Source organism: Musa acuminata, chromosome BXJ3-11, assembly GCF_036884655.1.
Source record: "Musa acuminata AAA Group cultivar baxijiao chromosome BXJ3-11, Cavendish_Baxijiao_AAA, whole genome shotgun sequence".
NCBI lineage: Eukaryota > Viridiplantae > Streptophyta > Magnoliopsida > Zingiberales > Musaceae > Musa > Musa acuminata.
Window position 1 is genome coordinate 27,937,656 of NC_088359.1, and position 23,013 is coordinate 27,960,668.

At 39.7% G+C, this 23,013-nt stretch overlaps 2 protein-coding genes, 1 long non-coding RNA gene and 1 pseudogene across 3 annotated transcripts; all 4 read right to left on the minus strand.

Annotated features, from left to right (window-relative positions):
* Nucleotides 1–277: 277 nt before the first annotated feature.
* LOC135652228 (E3 ubiquitin-protein ligase AIRP2-like) lies at nt 278–4,114 on the minus strand. The gene is made up of 5 exons (XM_065173033.1): nt 3,685–4,114; nt 2,865–3,015; nt 2,695–2,761; nt 2,366–2,600; nt 278–802 (listed from the first exon to the last, which is right to left on the minus strand). Exons 1-5 carry the CDS (start codon nt 3,765–3,767, stop codon nt 589–591), a joined length of 750 nt encoding a protein of 249 aa, XP_065029105.1. The 5' UTR covers nt 3,768–4,114; the 3' UTR covers nt 278–588.
* Nucleotides 4,115–6,804: 2,690 nt separating this feature from the next.
* Nucleotides 6,805–8,163, minus strand: LOC135652135 (uncharacterized). The gene is made up of 3 exons (XR_010502055.1): nt 7,649–8,163; nt 7,008–7,059; nt 6,805–6,910 (listed from the first exon to the last, which is right to left on the minus strand). It is a non-coding gene; the product is annotated as an uncharacterized LOC135652135 (long non-coding RNA).
* A 147-nt stretch (nt 8,164–8,310) lies between these two features.
* Nucleotides 8,311–13,822, minus strand: LOC103971726 (flavin-containing monooxygenase FMO GS-OX-like 4). The gene is made up of 7 exons (XM_009385823.3): nt 13,236–13,822; nt 10,888–10,958; nt 10,591–10,743; nt 10,421–10,503; nt 9,478–9,613; nt 9,213–9,386; nt 8,311–8,706 (listed from the first exon to the last, which is right to left on the minus strand). Exons 1-7 carry the CDS (start codon nt 13,816–13,818, stop codon nt 8,527–8,529), a joined length of 1,380 nt encoding a protein of 459 aa, XP_009384098.2. The 5' UTR covers nt 13,819–13,822; the 3' UTR covers nt 8,311–8,526.
* Nucleotides 13,823–16,430: 2,608 nt separating this feature from the next.
* LOC135587028 (vesicle-associated protein 1-1-like) lies at nt 16,431–20,930 on the minus strand (annotated as a pseudogene).
* Nucleotides 20,931–23,013: the final 2,083 nt, after the last annotated feature.

The following is a 23,013-nucleotide window of genomic DNA, read 5'->3' on the forward strand; positions in this document are numbered from 1 at the left end:
GGTCTTTCCGACGATATATAATACGAAAAAGGAAATGTTTATTATTATTATTATTATTATCATCATTATTATTATCATTATTATTATCATTATTAGTATTAATAATATTATTAAAATGACCCCAAACACACAATGCTTGGAATAGTCATAACACAACATAAGAGGCCAATGGCAAGAGAGGACCTTTTGGAAGCATCCAATAGAACAGCTTTGTCAGACAGAGACTAACTAAAACCATCTTGATCGATCAAACCAGAGCAAAGATTCCACAACAAAATTAGCTGAACCAGTTAATTTTTTCTTGAATGGAAACCCAGAGAATAAGAGTTTGCCCACTTCAACTGCAGAAAGCTACCATATACCACATATTACAGTAGCTAGAAAGTGCTTAAGCACCGGCACAGGCTTTGACACCAATCAATGTTTACCGATGTTGGCACTCAGACTTACAAGCTTACTCACTGTACAGACATTTACATGGGTGCTGAAGATGATCGATAAATACGTCGCCGCCGCTTAAAAAGTAGCAGCAGCTTCCAAACATAAACTGGAATGATCTCCAAAGCACAGATTAGTTGATGAAAGAGGTCACCTGATATGAGAGTCGTAAACATCAAAGACGACAGACTCTGAAACAACCACGGGCAACTCTTTTATGTACATGACGAGACGCTTAATATTTTCTTGTGTCACCGTTTCCATGTCGATTACATCTCTGTTATCCACGTATATCCACAAGTCACCAGAGTCTACTCTCTTGAGGCTATCACGACAGAACGGGCACGACCGTGATCTTGAGTTCCTGCAATGGTAAGTCATTACTCGGTTTTCGTATGCCCTAACAAAGAACTTAAAAGAAATCAGAAACCTCAAGGCTACTTTTCATGCTTATCAACAGAAAGAACACTTCAGATATATCAGTGGTACTTGTACTTATATTAAGTTTCATAAAGGAGCTATGGTTAAACAACATTTATCTGGTAATCAAATATAAAGTCAATAAGGTTAAATTCAACTCGAGAGCCGGACATGGAGAGGAAGCATGTGTTCTACATTACAAGTGAAGTCTAAACCAAGGTCCGCAACACCGTACCGTACCGGAGTTTCGACCTGGGCTCGGTACCGGTACGGTACGGTATACCGCTCGGTACACCCAGCGGTATATGCAGGCGTGCCGAGCACTGTAGCAGTACCGGACCGGTAACAGGCGGTCCGCGTACCGGAAGCCTGTCGGACCGGTACGTACCGCCCATACCGGGCGGTACGGACCGGTACTGCAGACCATGGTCTAAACTATATAATTTCCCAAGTATTATTATAGGAGGATCGAGGCACTAGTTGCCTATATATAAACATGGTTGTAAACTTACATTAATAAAGTTCAATTAATTTAATTGAGTAGATTTTGGAGGGCTTCTTCTCCACCTCAAATTCGAGAAATGTAAATTAGCTGTTGCAGTCATATGGCATTTACCTCAACTTGCAAACCTGTAAAGTGATCGCATAAATCCCCAGAAACACTTAATATTTCATTCATATAATACATCTCAAGATTTCCCCTATTGTTCCAGTGTGGTAGATTCTTTATTATTCTATGTCAAAGATTACCTTCTAAGATCTATTTTCGACCAGAGTTAACCAACTAGACTTTTATTGTACACAGTTAAACTGCTTAGATTATATAACTGGTGTTCTTATTTGACGACTTGAAAACCTTACATATTAGCTTGTAAGATCTATTTTCCGCCAGAGTTGACCAACTAGACTTTTATTGTACGCAGTTAAACTGCTTAGATTATATAACTGGTGTTTTAATTTGACTTCTTGAAAACCTTATATTTTGAATAAGTGTTCCAGAGGCAAATCTATTAACCAAGAAATAGCCATGCTACTTTCCATAATTCCCTTTTCTAGTTCTACCACTGACCTTATATTACTAGGAAATCCACTGGTCACTCTGCTGGACACTCTTTTAATTATTTTCTTCAAAAAAACCACTAACCTTTTCAGCAGAAACATTTGAAGCCACTTAATAAATTTTATTGTTTCATTGCCAAGCAAGAAGTTCAGGTCCTCCCTGCTAAATATTATTTAACCAAACATCAGAAACATTCTTCTGATATTCAGAGAGCAACATGAAACAGGCTTTCTGATATTTCTCATTCATTAAGTCTCAGACAGCTAAATTCTCAATCATATGAGAAGCAATAGAAGGCTTCACAATGGCATATTTGTAAGCTCAAGTTCAGTTATCTACCAAGAATTGTCGAAAAAAGTGGCGCTTATCAGCAGAGCCATAAAAACAACAGCAAAATGATAAGCTTACAGCATAAACTAATTTAATTCAGAAGGAAAAGTGTTTTACCATTCTCTATAGCATTTCATGCACATGGCATGGCTGCAATTGGGCAATACAAATTTGCTGTTCATCTCCATGCAAATTCCACATTCCTCTTCTCTTTCAGCATCTATTTCAGAGAAATGTTTCATTTCATCCTCATCTCTTCGTCTATATCTCTCCATGCATACTGCCCTCTGCTTTTTGTCTTCCATATCAGTGATGCCTTTTTGTAGTTGGAGCAAAGAGGGGAAGATTACAGCTGAAATGAGTACCAAAAAGAATTAAAAACCCTGAAAATTAGAAATCACTGGCATCAGAAGAACAATTTTCAAGATCCAGTGCGATAAACGTACCATAGAACTCTTTAATGCTAGCTTTCCTTTCATGAGTCGACATGGTCGTTGATCCATCAACATGTACCTGAACATGTTGGAGTCCTTTAGTAAACAAAATGGTAATCGAACAAAAACAGAACAATAAGGGCATTTCAAGCATCATTACAGCAATGTAGACAACCAGAGACCTGGTATATCATAATTCTGAGGAGTCCAAGCGCCCCAGCAAGGCTACAATCTGCCCATTGCACCAGAAACAGAAACAAGTGTGCGACTGGACTATAAGACATTCGCATTTGAAGGCACGCACCATCGTAATCTGCAGGAAAATCTGAAGCCCTGCACATCATGTTGAAGGGTTAGAAAAAATATCAAACAATAAAAGCCACAATAAACTATTTGTATCTGTTTCGTGAAGCTTCATCCCACTTAACTATAAGATAATTATTCTGTTCCAGAAACAAGAAGCATTGACTAAGTTAAAGGATAAACATGACAGGATAGCCAGAAGATAGATTAAACAATATAGCCCTTTAGAACTCCTCCTGAATAAGATATGAAGAAGACAGCCTTGTGAATCGATCTTCCTTCCTAATTATTGGATCATGATTCACATCTCTTTCCCAAATATAATCGGAAAGGTAACCCCACCATCCCAAACACACAAACACAACAAAAAGACGAATCATTTACACACTGCTTTCCTCGTTTGAGAGTGCAATTGGGTAATCCCAAAAGCCGAATTTGCGTTTAGAAACTAAGAGTGTACCAAAAAAATATCTTTAAGAAATCACCACAAAAGACAATATGTAGTCCTAAACCCTTTGCGATCTTGAATTGTCTAATAAAAAAAGAAGTCGTCTTTGTTCTTAGACCAACACGAGGAACAAGAATTAATATCCCCATACTTGATCGAAAACCCAACTTCCCACAGAACACAATCGAAGACGGACAAAGAAACCAAATGCCGAGATGATGATGATGAAGAAGGAGAGCAGCAGCACGTACAAAGTGTTCGCATGCTGTATGTCGGCCTCAAGAACCTTCAGCGAATCCTTGAAGGATTTGCGCATGGCACCACCGGACAGCATCTCCACCTCCCGATCATCCAAAGAAATCAAAACCCTAAAAAGTTCCTCGCCACGAAACCCCAAATCCTCCTCCTCCTCCTTCTCTCTCCTCTTCCGTTGGAAACCACGGAGAAAAAAAAGGGGAAAGTTGCCTCCTTTAATTACCCTACAGCCCCCCTGCACTCTGTTCGCTCTGATCTGTTGGTTGGTTGCTTGGAAGAGAGGGCGAAGGTAACGAGGCGCGGAAGACGGAGACGCGCCACGTGGGCGGGGGCGGAGGCCCGTGGGCGCATCCGGATGAGATAAGCTCGGCGTTAACGGCGTCGAACGGGTGATGAGGTGCGGGGCCGGCGTCGCTGTGAGCCCAGTGGTGGAGTCCGGTGTCGGGCCTTCTCCACCGCAAGCAGATATTTTAGCCTTTCACGGGATTACGTTACGTGTAACGGGCAATGCTCTGGCAGTACTCTCGGCGCACCTAACCGTTTGTACCTGCTTGCTGATTGGATGGGAGAGAGATAAGGCAGGTAAGCTCGAATGATTGGTATTGAGTAGTACGTAATTAGGGTGACGAATTGAGATGTAAAACTGTGGCGTCAGTGCTAATAATACGGGCAGAAGTATGAGATGAGGCCTCCGGTATAAGTCTACCATTTCATATTTATGCGACGTGTGGGTCCCTGAACTTTAGTCCCCGTGGAGCTGGTACGAAAACCAGGTGCGCAAAACCAGGTGCGGCTTCAAGAAGCGCTGAACAACCACAGGTGTCGAGGGTCCCGCCACGGCCGTAATTTGTCACGGGTGACTCAGCCCCTCCGCCGAAGGCAAACGGAAGATGGATCCTCACAATCCACACGAACAAGATTAGGGTTCGGAAAAAGAATCTAAAAAACCGATTTCTTTTCATTAGATATCTGTCGATTATAATTTTTTTTGAACAAAATTAAAAGTACACTATTTTGTCAAAGGAAACATGAGAAGTAACCACAGATGTCATGTCATTCAAACAACATGAGAAAGGCCACCTGTAGGTCAATAAATTATGTCGAACCAAGAAAATCTATGACTGGGGGAAGACGGACAAATCTTATAAGGATCTCTGTGGATCCCATCTTTAGTGGATAAGAATGAAGCCGAGGTGGCTTTAGGCGCAGTGATCCTGTGAGGCCACTAGTATAACTTAGTGGGACTTGGAAATTGACTTATCCATGAGCTAACAAATTAGTAGCCTGTGACGACGAATAAGGCAGCCTGACCATGACATCCAATTATTTCTCCCCATTTGTCCTCATATTGTATTAGTGCTTTCCTCTTATAAATAAATATATATATATATATATATATACACACCCATTACAACATGCAAACGAGTCTAGCAAGTTGGACTATTTATATCAAAAGTCACAAATTATAATTTGTAATCACCACTTTAAATTAAAAGAAATGGAGAGCTGGAACTGAGCTAATCCTTTTGTTTGGATAAGGATTACTAAGATAGAGTGGAGGGTCCTCTTACTGTCAAAATTGGCCGTCAATCCATGTCATAAAGTCGAGCTAACTTGGCTTAATTTCCCCAAGATCATCATCTTTCAAACCGGAACCAGAAGAGAAGATGAATGTCCAGGATTACTTCTGTTAGTGTAAATAACCTTAAGCCGTGGTCTTGGGGTCGATGCGACTGGGTTCGGGGGCCGAATGATAAGGGATCTCCTTGGGACGTTTTCCGAGATTGTTGAGGCGATCGACTGTGTGGATCCGATCGGGACGGGGTAGTCGTTTCCTCCGAGAGGGGGCTCCTCGCTTGGGCGTCTAGCGAGAGGCCTCCGTCTTCGCACCTGCACAAAGGTCGGGTCGGGGGAGCTCGGCCCGACCCCTCCGACGATCAAGTTAGTGAATAGTCGCAGGGGGTTTGTTATCTATGTTCCTCCTCCCTCGGCGTTTGGAATGCGAGGGTATTTATAGGGAAGTTTACTGTTTCCTGATGTGCCCGCTTACAGGGGGCAGGCTCGTACCCTTGGTAGCATCTGACACTGGTGTTGGCGTGGTGTGAAGGACCGAGCCTGAGCAGGTCGTTAATGTACCTCGACCGGCGTTCTGGTCCGTTTGACCAGGTGCTGTCTGTGACATCTTATTAGTCCGACATCGGAAGTGGGCAATGTGTATGATTAGCTTATAAGGGCCTGATGAGTGTACTACGTTAACTCCCGCTTAAGCATTTTGGTCCGTGGTTGAAGGACCAAAATGGAGTTATTGGCCAGTTGGCTCATCAGACTCGGGTCGTGACACTGTCGGGTCGATTGAGGCGTGAGGCGTAATCTAGGGCAGCTGACGTCAGCCCGAGTCTTGTCGCCATTATTACCCTCATCATATTCCCCCCCGAAGGAAGCTATGCATCGGTTGTTGTAAAGAGAGTCCGATGCATGGCTTCGGTTTCGAGAGACTGTTCCGCGTTTGCCGGTCCGTTGCCAAGGGTGCGGGGATCGTGGGGCTTAGTAATCAAGGAGGGTTGCGTGCGCAGCGGTGACCCTGTGTAGTGTGCGGCTAGCGGGAGGCCTTCGTCTTCGCACCTGCACAAAGATCAGGTCGGAGGAGCTCGGCCCGACCCCTCCGACGATCAAGTTAGTGAATAGTCGCAAGGGGTTTGTTATCTATGTTCCTCCTCCCTCGGCGTTTAGAATGCGAGAGTATTTATAGAGAAGCTTACTGTTTCCTGATGTGCCGATGTGCCCGCTTGCAAGGGACAAGCTCGTACCCTAAGTAGCGTCTGACACTGGTGTTGGCGTGGCGTGAAGAACCGAGCATGAGCAGGTCGTTAATGTGCCTCGACCGATGTTCTGGTCCGTTTGACCAGGTGCTATCGGGTCGATCGAGGCGTGAGGCGTCATCTGGGACAGCTGACGTTAGCTCGAGTCTTATCGCCATTATTACCCTCATCAACCCTCATCAACTTCATTCAAGAAAATTCTGGTGTTGTTCCTTCGAGACAAATTCCTCTCGTCGCAGACAGGAGCTACCCCGAAAGTATGCCCAGTGATGTTCAGCATATATAAGAAGATTTGTTTGTTGGTTAGTGCTAAGTATGAACTGTGACTCTTCCACTGCATTTCCAGGATGGCAGGCTGATGTCAATGCCAAATCCAAGCCATGGACAATGATGTCGATAGATACTGTATATGTCACAAATGAGACATAAGAATACATTTACTCAGTGCATGAGTTAAACCTGACAAAATGCAACAACAAGCAGTTTCCAAGACTACTTACCACCACACCACGTCTCCCATGATGCGTCGGCTTACAGCAAACATCTTATACACTGCAAGAAAGATCAAAATTGTACGATAAACTTCAAACTCAAAAACTCAAATTAACCAACAAAAAAAAGTTAACGAGTTCGATGATACAGAAAGTATTAACTTTTAAACAAATCATCATGCAGTGAGATCGGGTTGCAAAGCAAAACCAGGAAGAACACAAAGAACGCAGAGCCGCCAGTGTGTGTTGGGTAAGGATTCAAGATGATGGACAATACATTACACAAGAAAAAATTATTTGTTTCAGGCACGACATGCATTGATGCTTCTCGGAAAGGAAACAGAGTATAGTAGACCAATTACAAAATGCAAGGCACATCATTTGTTAACCACAATTAAGAAATTTACCATAATTGAGTGGGGTACTAATCATAATAAAAGTGTCTGCCAACAAGAAAAACCAACTGCCACAAGGGAAGATAGGACATTGTATTTTGGACAATTAGGCAAAAAATAAATTCTAGAAAGTATTCCAGTAAATGTAGCTGATTTTGTTAATTCAAGCTGGAAGACATATCAAAACAATCGAAAGAGAACTCGCATATGGTAGAAGAAGCTTAAAAGCAAAAGAGATGAACTTAGAAAGCATACTCCACGATCAATTTTCCAAACAGCTGCAATGACATCCTTTTGAGATCCTATGAGTACAAGATGAGATCACAGGCTCACAGAAGTCTTCAATCCAAATGCTACATACCCCTCAGAGACCCTGTGCCTCCTCTTAAGACTTCACCATGTTATCCAAAGGACCAAGATTGATCAGATCCAACAAAGTACCACCAAACACGTTTCATCTATGCCAATCTTCGGCTGCAGGTTGTAATTCTAGCTTCCAACAGCATCAGCTTCTCTGGAATGAGGCATATTCTGCAAGCCAAATGCATGAATTCATGTTTAGGCCTGAAATTACAGCTATAGCACAAAAGTGCAAGAAAAGAACCACAAAGTTAAAACATACATAATCATAGAATCCCTTCACTGATGGATCATTATATAGGCATGTTTTAACAAGAATATATAGCATGTTATAACAAGGGTAAGTGCCATCCACTGATACATAGTAGAAGCATAGACATAAAATCTTGTTTGCCATCCTGTGACGTATGTCACGTACCAGCATAAGCAGGCCATATTTCTCATCCTTGGTTCACTTCAGTTGCCTCCTCGTGAAGCTCACCAAAATCATCACATTTTGCTCTGTGATAATTAACAAAGTCTGCTACAAAATTGTTACAGAACAATTTTGCACCATGTTAAGAAGTAAAAAATTGCAAACTTTTATTTCACATGAGAACACAGTCTCTATTATTGGAAAAAAAGCATGATGTATGTTTTTGAGAAATAAATGGCAAATATTATGAGAGCTTTGAGAAAAATTCTTCTCAAAGCAAAAAATTTCTTATTCCATAATATAGCCCAATGCTATGCATTCAATTCTATCACGTAGACACAGAATATAATAGATAAGATCATAAGAACTTTTGAAAGTCTTCTTCTGCTTGTAAAATTAAATGGTCATCATCCCATTCATCACGATAGCTCTCTGGATGAGCCCTTTTGTTTTTCTTAGTCGCCACATACATCAGCTTCCTCCATTCTTCCACAGAAGGGCATCCACATTGCTCCGCGAGCCAATTATCATACTCAAACTGCAATACCATGTGAAGAGATTAGCTAAAACATTCATTGGACTTGATGAAAGAAATGGGCATTCCTACTCTGATTTTGCTCTTCTTAGAATAAGGAAAGGAGAAGATAACTATTAGTTGTTTCATATGCGCCTGCTGGCAATTATGTCCTAACTATCTGGGTTCAGTCACAAGATTTTTTTCTGCCATTGAACTCTATCAACATTGACAACAAACTGTAATGTCCCAACTATTATGGGTTGATAACAACTCTCCCTATTTTTTTTATTGCCTACTAACAGCCAACATAAAGCTTTTTTAGATATCATGAGCATAGATCATAATCAATTCATTACAAAACTTATCCTACTTTAAATTCTGAAACGCATTCTTGATATCAAAGGGCAAAAATCTGAGTTGACCTTTTTTCTCATGAAATTTTGTACATCATCATTTGTCTCATTTTTGTTCCTTCTGCTCATATTGATCGTTCAGAAGGAAATATCTGGTGACTATGAATTGATTACCTGAATGTTTGACAAGTTATGGGTGTATCTTTTGGGCCATCCAACAGCTTCCACTTCTAAGTACCAGGATTTGACATCTTCCAACATTTCCTCTTTGGTTGGAAGTGCAATTCGCCCTGATAGAACACCTGCTACCCACTTGCTTTGCAGTTCAAACATTGGGAAAGGAACTACCTGATTCACAGTTAAGAGCACATCGAAGCAAAAGAACATCTCAATAAAAAGACACTTGGGGATGAAAATAAACAACTTGTGGGAAATAAACCTTCCAAGGTATTCCAATGAAGGCAAGGCTTGGAGCAAGAAATGGAGGGAAAATGTGTTTATAAAGCGAGCCAACACGGTTGTCATCCACAGTGACAATATTTTTTGTTTTAAGAAAGGGAAAATGGTACTTGTACCTGAAAAGAGAAGGAACAACTATACACTCTGAACAGGTAACCGAGTTGAACATGTTATCCACAGTGGAAAATATCATTTTCTCACAAGCTGTTAGACAAAAATATCATGAAATTGTTTGACTATACAGTAACCAAGTTGCATGGTCAGTTCGTCAATGAACATGTAATTTAGAAAAAAAAAGTCAGTTTCCTAAAAGGTTTCTCCAAGTATAACAGTTGCAGAAGTGCACTCTTTTATAACTTATGCTAAGCTATGCCTTTCCAATTATAGCTGAAATTTTTTTTTCTCATAGGCCATTGCACATCTAAGCTAGCATACATGTCTATGCAGCCTGCATGTAAACTTCAGAAGAACAGAAATTGGAAACAAGCAGATTAAGAGGAACTGTAAGAATCATCTTTTCATGGACAGCGAGACAGAGCAAAACAATGCAAGTTTGTGCACAAATTTTCCTTCAATAAAAAAACCTTGTTGTGTGTTATGCCTAAAATTTCACAAACCAAAAAGAACTTCTTAGATAAGTTAATATAAAAAGTCAAGATCTACTTTTAGATAAGATAATAAAAAATTCAAAATCTATCATGAACCATAGGTTGAATGACAGCATACATGCATAAACTACTGGATGAAAAAAATGGGCATAACTAAAAAAATAACTAGCAACTTGTTCGACATTCACTCAAGAAACAATATAAACCAAAAGAAAAGCCCCAAATTTGGCTTTCAATATATATTTAAAAGTTCTTCTGCCATTGTGTATAAAACCAATTACGCTCGAAATCTGCAATGGTAATTGATTTGCATACCCAGTACAATGTATAATAACATCAACATGTATGGAGCATCCATCTCTAAATACCACCGCGCCATCTTTATGGGTGCTTGCAATCTGTAACAAACTTTTATGATATTAGCACTTCAAGAGCTGGAGAATTTCCTAGTCTGTTCATATTTCATCAAGAAGAAAATCTTCTACCGCAGAATGAAGCCACATGTTGTCATAGCCCGGTTGCTTTCTTGGAGGTTCATCAGTCAGGGACCTATCTGAAACATGCACTTCTTTTGCAAATCTAGCAATGTCCCTTGAAATGTCAACCGCACTATTTGAATTCCCAATTATCACCACCACCTGTCCATGAACAGAAGATGTGCTCAGGGTAATCCACTCACCAGCTAGAATATCATTAGAAGTATTAATGCTTCATTAGAATTATCAAAGCATTTTGAAAGAGATGTTTCTCAACAAAAAGGAAAAAATTAACTATATAGATACTTGATCGAGCAATGGCTCAGGGACACGATAATTGTGGCTATGCATTTGCTTCCCAGGCCATGCATCCATGCCTGAAAAAACATACATACACAATTAACTTCCAGCAGAAACAGGAAACAGCAACAGAAAAAGACTGATAAAAGTCTATACAACAATTACTCACAAATTAGAAGGCAGATAACTTTTTAACAGACAACCATTTTGCACTTAGTTCAAGAAAAAAAGTCTCCAATTTTTATAGTCCAAACAATCAAAGCATCACTATTACATTATCATCCTTAGTGTCCTCATCTGCATAGACAGATACATCTTCATGAAACAATTCCAACACAATCAAATTTATTTACAAAGCAAAATTGACCGGAAGACATTGTAAACTAGAACTAGAAGAACTTTTGCAAGTGGATGGATACAATAACATCACCAGAAAAGACCTTGATATTTAATATCATACTTACAGTGAACTGTGGTAAAAGGTACAGCACGAACAAATAACAAGTAACAGACAGATGTTTGCTTTGACCACAGTTTGGTTTTTTTCCTTTTCACTACCTTCTTGAACAACCTTAAGACAAGGACTCCTTGACTCTTGTATATAAATTTTAAATACTTGTTCCTCTATAAAATGATAATCATGACTTTCAAGAAATCAGGAGAATTTTATTTTAAGAAATGCATTTTCACTTGAATGGTACTGTCTAAAATAAATTAAGATGACAGTTGAATTAACCAGATCAAGCAAGTACGGTGCTAGACAAATCAAGTGTGACTACATACAAGAATGCATATTAACATTAACAATATAAATATGGCATATACATGTCCCCGAAGCTCAAAGACAAGTACCGATGCATGCTACGCACACACAGTCCTTCTAACATATCAATATATTGCGTTTGGTATTAATACAGGAAGACAAAACTAAATACTAAAATTCCTAGTAATGTCCATAAAAAATTGCTGAGTCCTGAATTTCTGAATTATGATAATATGTTCTAACAATCAATCGACACAAAACAATAATTTTTAGCATGAATGTACCAAGCATATATCAAGTTAACAAAAATACTAAATCACTACAAAAATGCAATAGAATGCATGAATCAGAGAAATGAAATGTGTAGTGCCGTTTAATTCTCTCGATTCTTGAAACGAGATGTTGAATTATTGTTTCAAAATTCCAATTACTAACATGTAAATTTAGGATTTCTCTGATGTGAAACTAGAATATTTCTCTGTAACCCATTAAGCACCTAGAAGAATACAATAAACATGAATCCTGAACTAATACAATTAGATTACGACATTGCAAATGTCAGACATCTATAACATTTTTAATGGAAAAATTATTGACTTGATTTCATTTTGACTTGCAAATTGCTTTAAAATTGTGTCTCAGCTATTGTGAAGTGTTTTTGACACAATACTGTCTTTAATGGTTTCAACAATCTTACCATACTATCCAAATTATGAAATTGATCTAATAAGAGGAGAAGGAGGAGAGGAAAAAGAGGAAGATGAAGAAGAAAAATCTCTTCTCTGCTTCAGATAAAATATGTTGCCTTCAGTTTCACCAGATACTGGCATGCTTTTTTTACGTAAGCCGTTTCAATGTTTTTTGTCTGTACGCTTAATTAACATCACAAAATTTGTAATATGCAGGAAATCAAATAGCTAATCTTTCTGCCTCCTTGAAGATTAAGGAAGCAAGTATAAAGATAAAATCAGAGAGATTCATTTGGGCCATGAAATAAGAGTGATACTGTATGTGGAATTACTGATGCTGCCAAACAACAAAACTCAACTTCAGGAGACAACAAAAGAACTTTGTGTTGAACTTGATCTTAGTTGCAAAACAACTTCACCTTTCTCTAGCATAGCATTTCTCCAAACATCTTGGAGAAGATCAGAAAGTTGACAACACATTGAAGAGCACCAAATTTACAAATATAACTCCATAGTGCATCCACTAAAAGTTATATAGTCAGGAGATCCAGATCAACAATGAGTAGCAAATCACATGGGTAGTGATGTAGTGCTAATTGCCAACTTTTTACACAATGAAGAAATGATTACATATACACACAAACGTATATATGAAGGACGTACAACAAAGTGATATAGACACCCATTAACACCAAGAAATCTAACTAAAGGAAAGTGACATGTAAGTTGAGCAATGGAGAATAAAAGAATTGATGTATGATTAGGTGTGTTTTTCTTTTCTTACGGCGACTAGTATTCCATTTATGAAACTTCCAGACCAAAACAAAAAAAAGAAAGAGTGCAAAAAGCTTCCATACATGTAAGGCATCCAAAACTCGAAAGGGAGAACAGAAAAAGAGTACCAGGAATCTCTGCGATCCGCGGCTCGGTGTAATGTCCATTGCAAACAACCACCCCATCGAAGACCTCATTCTCGTCGCTCCCATCGCCACCGGCAGCGCCAGACCTCCTCGAGTTCACTTGCCACCTTCCGTCGTTATCCCTCTCCACCAGAGCCACCTCCGTCCGGAACCGGACCAGCCCGTAGAGGTCGAACTCCCTTGCAAAATCCTGGAGGTAGCAGAGAACCTCGCGGTGTCCGGGGAACCGCCGGGGATCGCCGCCGGCGCGGGCGCGGCGGGAGGAGAAGGGGTAGTCGAGGAAGCCCATGCACTCGCGGGGGAGGTTGGTCCGGAGCGAATCGTAGAGGCTGCTGTGGACGACCTCGCGAAGAGGGTCGAGGCCCAAGGCGTCGGACTCGGCGGCGGGTGTGTAGATCCAGGTGCCTCCGACGGCAGCACTGCGCTCGAAGACGACGACGCGATGGCCCTCGCGGCGGAGCTCACGCGCGGCCGCGAGGCCGGCCGCGCCGGCCCCGATTACGGCCACGTGACGGGAGGTCGTCGGCGAGGGAAGGGGACGGGGAGCGAGAGAGGAGGACGACATGTGGGTGACGCAATGGGCTGGAAGCGGTGGATTAGACGGAGATGGAGATGGAGATGCAGATGGAGAACGCGATCGCGTGACATAGATTCACGCTGGAACAAAAGCGATGGAACCATTTCGTCCCACGTAAAAAAATCGAGCGCGCTGACACGCACGTCAACATTAGGAATTTTTTTGTCTTATATTTGGTCTCTAAATTGAATGTTTAACTTTAAATATCTATTTTATTCAAGTGAATTAGTATTAACTAGTCATCTTGATCCACTTTGGTCCGTCTTCATCTTTGCCAGAGTTTGTGGTGGAATAAAGCTTGTCCGTCAGTCGTCCTCGTAAGATCTCAATCGTCCAAATCATCTGCCCAAAAGAACAAAAAAATATTAGCCGCAGATCAGGGAATCTTCCGACCAACATCTTCAGATCAAGGTTTTTTAAAGGATGGAAGTTGTACCAAAGAAAATGACGAAGGTAGATCGACTTTTCTCACAAACAAGTCATTTTTTGCACCTCTATTTGTTCCGAGTGAAGAACAAAATGGGTCGAAGGAAAATTACACACAGCATCGGATGTTACAACACAAACTAAGCTGCGGATGAGCAGCCACAGACGGTTTAGGTGAGCGATCTCTGATTCGTACAGGGAGGTAACACGATTCGCCGGTCATGCGTAACCCGTCTTCACTTCTTGACAATGTACCCCAGGAAAATTCCAAGTAACGCGATAATGACCAGAAACACGAATGAGAAGCCTCCTTGTTGGTTGCTGACTTCTCGGCTATCAAGTAGTTCCTGCATACAGGGGCATCGAAGCATTGTTATATATACATGCTCACCGCCTATAATTGCTGCACAACCTGCATATTTTCCACAATTCTGAAACATAAGTAAAAGTTGATAACCTTCTACCCAGTGACATTTTTTTCAGCAGCAAAAATTTCTCTGTTATTTATGATTGACAATAAATGGAGTCCTAACCACACACAAAAAAAAAAACAGAATATCATAATTGCTCGGCATTGTAACTAAAAAGGGTCAACAAAAGTAAATCGATTGTCATGCCCATATAATCCATCACAAATTAAGAAGATATTTTTTTTGTGGAATCTGGATAGGATCAAAGAACAGGAAGAAAAGGAAAGAAAGTTTTGTCCATTTCTTAAAAGAGGCAAGCCCAAAACAAGAACCAGATTAATAAATCAGGGGAAAGCTGCAATCTGATATGTTTATTTTCTGTGTCAGTCCAAGAGCTGAAGCACTTAATTGATATCCCCAATTCCATCAGTTGGTGCTATGTCAAAGATGTTCAACACATGTTTATGATCCCAAAAATGTGATCCAACTAAGATCAAGTGAGTAGATAAACTAACATATACACTAACACATTGACTTTGACAAATATGAGAGGATATCAATCAGCCTGACTTCCTTTGTGCTGCAAACTGAGTTTGCCAAACATGGACTGAGATAATAGAACTGTTCTAGAAAATATAACATTAACTAGATACGGTTAGTGGAACAAACATTTGAAAGACTTCAAGCCGATTCCAAAGAGAGGCTAAGTGGCAAAAGTTCGCAATTTTGCTGACAAATGCATATAAGAAAACTGCTAATACTACCCAAAAACTATTTTCAGATTGTGTTAAAATTTAACTATAGCAAGTTCACATGTTATGTAGAACCTGGCAAGAAAAGCTAGTTTCGACTCAGTCGAACCAATATAAGTAAAATATTTATAATTGTCTTTCATTGCAATGTAACAAACAACAAAGAGAATCTAAAATATCAGGCTTTAGTTATAGTCATTAACCTCAAATATCAGGCTTTCTTTATAAGAGTCATTGGCCTTTGCATACGGAAACAAGCAGCAATTTGGAAACAGTGGGACCCAGTGGCAAATAATAGCATCAAATAAAGGTAAAGAGATCACAGGTTGGTAAAACTTTAAGCACTAAGCAAAAGAAGGCATCATTTAAAGAAAGAAAAAGCTCAAATCAGACAAGGCAGTAAACTTCATGGTATATTGCCAGCTTGCGGGCAGCATACAACAGTCTTAGCCAATACCAGGCTGTCGACTGACCTAGGCTAGTACATAGCAAAACTCATAAAACAGGCTTCAACTAGTTTCTTTTTATAGTGTTTCAGGCCAGTCTGGCCTTAAATCCCATATTAACCTGCCCATGTGTTCTTTATACACAGCAACTTTTGGCAGAAGACACTTCCATCCATCAATCAAAAACTTGAGTAACAAGTCATCATTCCTTTTTCTGCTTGTGGTTAACCCTAGCTGAATGGGGAGACGAGAAGAAGAGAACAATGAGGGAAGAAGATGGAAGAAAGAAGAAAGAGTGCCATAAATGATCCACCTACCTAAAGGTATGTCCTTAAAAAGAAATAACTTGGTGTCCATAAGGAACCAGTATGGACACCAAAATTGAAATTTAAAAACTTCCCCAAAAGGTTAAGAATTTCTATGAATATCCTAAAAATTTATTTTAAAAGTTCAAGTTTCCATTATCAATTTCTTATTACCTTGCTTCATGATATGTCACATGATATAAGATTCCATTTAGCAGCATGTAAAAGAGTTCCATCACATGATTAACCATTGCAATGCTTACCAGTTCTTGTCGAAGTTTATTATTTTGTTGAATAGCAGCATTCTTCTCCTCGGTCAACCTTGAAATTAGTGCCAAATTCTGGAGGAAGGAAAGGTCAAACAAAGATTGTCTATATTACATCAGTGACTACAAACACAAGTGACTGTTTCTTCAAAATTTCAACTTAGTAAAATCCGAATGCTGAGTGATTATGCACATGATAATGAAAATGCATCAGATGAGGAAACTACAAAAGTAACAAGCCATAATATCCCAATTATTTGGGTTGGCTAAATGGATATTATCCTATTATTTAGTGAGCAAAGCAATATTCGTAGCTAAATCAGAGAGTATTCAAAAATATCTTTTTATTTTTTTCTAGATCTTCATCTATCTCTTCTCAGAAAATTAATCCTAAATCAGCATATCTCGTCTAGCCATGACATCTATGGTCTCCTTAAACATCTACACATAATCTTAAATGGTTTTGAATGGAAACATTTTTTTTTCTATCTTTTTAGTTATCTACCACATCCACGTCAGCTACAATAACTTTTTCGTGTACATGTTGTTTCTTAGCATCAGATTAAGAGAAGTAATAAAACAACCAAAAACAAAAAAGTTGGTTGTACAAATAGAAACAACACTTTCCAATTAACAACTATTACAGCTAATTCTTAGGATTTGATATGATGCCAATACTGGTCATCTTGGCACATTGAGACTTTAAATGTTTACGGGCTCATATTTCTTCTCCTTATAACTGTATGTAAACACTTTATTTGTCATAAAACTTTCACATCTACTCTTTAACAAATTAAATTAAATAATCAATTAGACAGATAAGGAGTGGCTTTAAGAAGTACTTGTTAACCTCAAAGATATTACACCTGTAAAAAACTTATGGTATAGCATTACAATACTTAAAAAGCGATGATCCTTCAGTTGAATAGGAAAATTTTGTCATCTTATATAGCAAAGCAAAATATATGAAAAAAAGCTATATAAGTATACTAAATTCACCTCTAAAAAGTTCTATGGTGTAATCCCTCATAGATCTGATGTGTGGGATTCAAAGATATGGGTCCTCAATTGTCAGGTCTGTGAGAAATCACATCACCAAGAGGGGTGATTCAATCCAACCAATAGCAGTGTTCAAATAATATTCATCAAAATGGTTTCTACACCGCAATAAAACCTGTTTTGCAAGTGTTAAAGAGCCAGTAATGTGACTAATAGACAGGAACATATTCCGAGTAAAAAATATTGTGCATGAGAACATAGCACATTTTCATTAGGACTTTGATTCTGTAAGAATTTGGAAATAAGTAAAATATACAATAGTATGGAACTAAAATTTTTAATATAGCCAACAAAACTATTGGTATCAAACTTCTGAATGTTGTGCCATGGCATTTCAAAGTGTTGAAACTGAGGCTGCAAAGAAACAACTGAGTTGCATGCCAATGCAGCTGTCCAATATACACGGACGTTATGCACCTATGCCCAATGTTGGTATCTCATCGGCATCATGTGTGATGGCCAACAGTGGGTGGAATAGAAGGCAAAGGCGTAGCAATTATCTCAATTACGTGCAGTAGATGGATCAGTAAGTTTAAGTGTGATATCCACAGAAGCTAATTAAAAAGATGCTTCCTACATTCATAGCATACCTGGCAGCAGAAAAGAAAAGGAATATGGGGATATGTTCTCTATTATAAAAATAAAATTTTGATTACATTATCTTTTAAAATTGGTTGAAAAGTAGGTCACACTAATAGCAGAATACGTTTGTCAAGTCTTCAATTATGAATCCATTAAAATTCCACAAAAGGAACAAAAGAAATCACCTCAGAGGATCTTTCTTGCTGAATATCTTTGCCATATGCTCTTGTTGCCTGCGTCCACATTACAGTCAATATCCTCTATTGCAAAATATCATGCCAAAAATCCTGTGCATAAGCTAATCATATAGAATACTCACCAAGCAATTCTAAAGCATTCAGATTTCCATTATCTGATATAGAAGGCCTAGGTGATGAGCCCTCCTCAGACTCCTCGAGAACCGGAGAGGGTGGTTGAGGTGGTGAGATACATGGGCAACTAGCAACTTCCGCTCGTCCACCACATTCCCTGACTCCTGTGCAAACTAAACAAGATTGTGTTCATCTATTAATCACAAAATCTTCTACACATGACATGTACAAACGCAAACACAATTGCATAAGTTTGTGATCAGATTGTTGGAGACAGCAAGTACCATTTCCTGGGTGATGTCGTTTGCAGTGAAGCCTTCGTCGAGGACGACACCCTGGACAAGAAATTTGTCCTTGCATTGCATGTCGAGAGGAGCTTCACGCTGTGTTTGCATTGTAACTGAGCAAATAATAGCCTTCTCAGGATAGAAGATGCCATTCTTCCTTCCGAATAATATAGGGCAGAGACAAGATCATCATACCAATGACATCACACGTTGATCGGGGCAGGATGATCCCAGCATTGGGCCTAACACAGTACTTCTTCGGGCTTGTTGTTTTGACCTATCATGATAATAAAAAAACCAAAAAATTCGAGCACTTACAAATGTTTCACAAGATGTAGCAAGAAAAAATGGAAAAGGAAAGGGAAGCCGAAACCTAAATCGACGACGACCTTAAACGCGACGTGATCATCCGACCTGTTGCTTAGCTGAAGCAAGCACGAGATCTGCTTCTTTGATTCAACTTCTCGGACCAGAACACAAGAATTCAGCGATCAGAAAAGAACGAACAACCCTAAACGCGTAGCAATCGCGCAAAAGCTTCCGGCAAAATAAGCCAGAAAGGGGAGGAATTTGAGCTCCGGAGGATCGATATCCAGCAACTCTCTGGAACCCATCTCGAATTCGCCTTCTCCACCCACTTGCCAAAAGAGAGCGAGAAAGAAGAGGGCGACAACTTGAACTGAGCGCAGGGCGGAAAAGGAAGTCGACTTCCATTGGCGCTCGTGTAAGCCGGGGGGTTGTGGCGATGGATGGCGAACGTGGAATTGGGTTCCCTTTTTGCCCTCGTGATCATTTGTTATTTTATAATTTTAAATACTATAATTGACTTCAACTTTAATATCTTTGTCGGTTTGTTTGACTAATGTACGTGACATCATATGTAAGAAAGATAAAATAGTCAGCCCTCATCCCACATTTCAATCCCATCGCTTGTCACCATGTGCGTCCTTAGCCCATCAACCCTCATTCTGCATCGCCCCCTTCATGTCGAATCATCTGCCCAATGGCTTGCATCTAAACTATAGTTGGTGCCTTCACGTAGAAGTCAAAAAAGCCTTATCCTAATACTGTGAGTACATCCACTCCATAGGCTCTTCCATCTCACATGGTAACATTAAGTCCTCTAACATCCTCCTCACCAAGTCGTATGATGCTCGTGTGTTCGACCACGGCCTAGCCCTTCTCATGGATGCAACATATGCCTCTACTTGCATCCCAGGATATTGGGGTTTGGAGGTCACCAATCTCAACAAGATCTCATAGAAGGTCGATGTATACAACTTTAGTATCCTCTATAGTCAACGGGGGTTGATCGTTTTGCCCTTCACTTTGATGAAAATTCTGTATGTAATGTCATATACAACATATTCCGTTAATATAATAAATAGTGGCGTGACATATTCAAAGGGTGATGGGAGATGAGAAGGCGAGAGAGATTGCAAGTGAGCTCAATAAAGAGATGTGCATGCTTTGAGCTCTCAAGCTTTAGCCCATGTGCGAATGACATGTATGCCTTGACCATAGCAACATGGTCACCAATCTACTTCCGAATTAGATCTGCTCGAGACCGCAAGGGATCCGATCGAACAATGAGGACTAATCATCACACAAAATAGAGGTCTGAAGAGTACATATCTAATGGAGAGAGAGATAATAAACCCTTATCATCCTTCTCATTAGTTGTATTCATCGTTGTCATCTTTCTGATACTCTCCCCCACTACCATAAAGTCAAAGGTGAGCAGGAAGGAGGATGAGAGTTTATTATCTCTCCCGCCATCGGATTTATACTCTTCATGTCTCCATTTTATACGACGATCTATCCTCGCCATTTGATCGAATCTCATTTGATCATGGGCGAAGCTGATTCGAAAGCAAGTCAACGATCACACTGTCGTGACCAAGACATACATGTGATTTACGCATGGGCTAAAGTTCAAGAGCTCGAAGTAGGCGCACCTATTCACCAAGATCGCTTGCAATGTCACCCTCTTTCTCGTCGCCCACCGCCCCTTTCTTGAATCCGACAAACCACTAGATGAAGCGACCATCTAAGGATTTGAGAGCGATGCTGACATAGATGCCTCACTTGCCTCCTCTTCCTCGCCAGGCATCGATGCAAATGTAGAGTGACGTCAGAGGAGAAAGGGGAGGTAAAGCAGTGTGATACTGATACTGATGTCTCACCTCCCTCCTCTTCCTCCTCTAACACTGACATAGATTCCTCATAGCTTTGCCTCCTCTTCCTCATTGTCATCGATGTTTGGATCGACATTGACAAGACTGACCATTATATCATTGTCGTCAACCACCACCACAACAATCACCTACAATGTCATTGTGTACCACCATTATTAAAATTATCTTTTTATCCATCGATTTCATTTTTGTCTTCAAGTAGAGTTGCATCATCGGCGCTAAGGAGTGATTGAGTAGGTGCTCATGCTCAAACAAGATAGTTTTATTAAATAGAAGTTCCATAAGCCGTATCTATTACAGGATCAGAAGAAGGAGAAAGATCTGAATAATAGATGTAGCAACTAACTAGAAGAGGGTCACTTTACTCTCCACTCAAAAGTATGAATTCAAACTAAGAAGGTACATACTAACGCATATCATATAGAGATTGAATTAGTAACTAGATAGTTCTCTTCCTTGCCCAACCCTCCATTACTCTTTATTTTGAGGGAGGTTAAGTTACAATCATAAATAGAATCCGAGGGTAGAACATAAGAATTGATGGTAGGGGTGTAATAGAAGAAGTAACTACCTAACCCTAGGCTAAGGCTCCTCTCTATTCTCACTTTTGAGTTAAAAAAGAAGAGTAAGGTGAGGAAGAAGGTAAAGACTCAAGAGGAGTATATTTACTAGGTTTTGTGATAGGTGATTCAAAAACAAAACATAACTAATGAGTGAAGTGCTAAGAAAAGAGAATAAGTAGGATAATAAGTAGAATCGGAAGCTTTAGATAGATTCTAATAAAGATCAAAAGATATAGCAGGGATCAGGCCCAAACTCAATTGAGGGGGAGAAAGTCGTATAAATGAAAGGTGTCGGCAACACCGGAGAGAGAAAATCAAAGGCACAAGGAATCTCAGTAGCAAATGGTTCATCAAGGAGATTAGGATCGAGATCTAAAACAGAATCATCACCTAGAGCAGGATCATAAGTGGTAAGAGAAGTGGACTCAGTTAAGGCTAAAGAAGGCAGGTAGATTTCTCGTTGTTAAAGCTCTGTCTTACCCTGTTTGTTAATAGCTAATATCCAGATTTCTCTAAGTTGAAGCTCCGTATTACACTGCTAATAGCAAATCCATCATTTGGACTATGCTACTGCCCTTTAAATATATTTTCGTTATATGTATAAGAGTTAGAGTAAGCATTAGGCAAGTTTCTAATGTTACAAGCAATACAGGGGAAGAAACAAGGTCATGGTGCCTATCTTCAACAAGCTAGAGTAAGGCGGTATAGGTTCAGAGAATGTTATCTTTCTAAGTAAAATATGCATCATCAGGGCCAATAGCAGAGATTCCTATTAGATATGCGCATTAGAAAGAGAGATTATTTGAATTTTGCACTAACGGAACTCACCTTTCCTTTTGAATGAAATGATGAAAGAGTTGAGTTCACCGTTACATATTAGCTTACCCTTACTTGGCACGTGAGGAGAGTTATCATCCTTTAATAATTAATAAGTTCAAGCGATCTTTTAAGTCCTTTACATTAGTTCTCCTGCTTATGATCATAATCCAGCTTATGAGTCTTCTTCTTATGCCCATAATCTCAATAAGACAATCAATAAGTGACGTGTGTGTGATAATATTGTGTTGTTCTAAAGGTGTTATCAATTAGATGTGTGTCTTAATAAGCTCTCTAACTCTATATATGCACGCTAAGTGAGAAAGTCATCAACAGATTGTTTTGCTGTAGCTCCTTGTAGTTTCATTGAAGTGCAAAGAGGTTATTGTCCTGTTGGAGCTAGTGGTATTATTGCAGAGTGCTCAAGAGGCTATTGTCCCGTTGGAGCTAGTGGTATTATTACAGAGTGCTCAAGAGGTTATTGTCGCACTTATGTTAGTGGTATTGTTGCAGAGTGCTCAAGAGGATAGGTTCGGGCAAGATGTCGTGCACTAACAAGAAGACAATTGAGAGTTGATAGTGCAATGTCAGTTCAATCTCATTCTGTGCGTATGGGATAGTGAGTGGAATTAAAAAATGGAATTTAGCGTTACTAGGTTAGTATAGAAACTTGAGCATACTCCTTTGCCACCCCACCCAGAGACAAACTTTGCAATCGAGGGGGGAAGTTCAATGAGTTTCATCGTATTAAGAAGCCAAGCC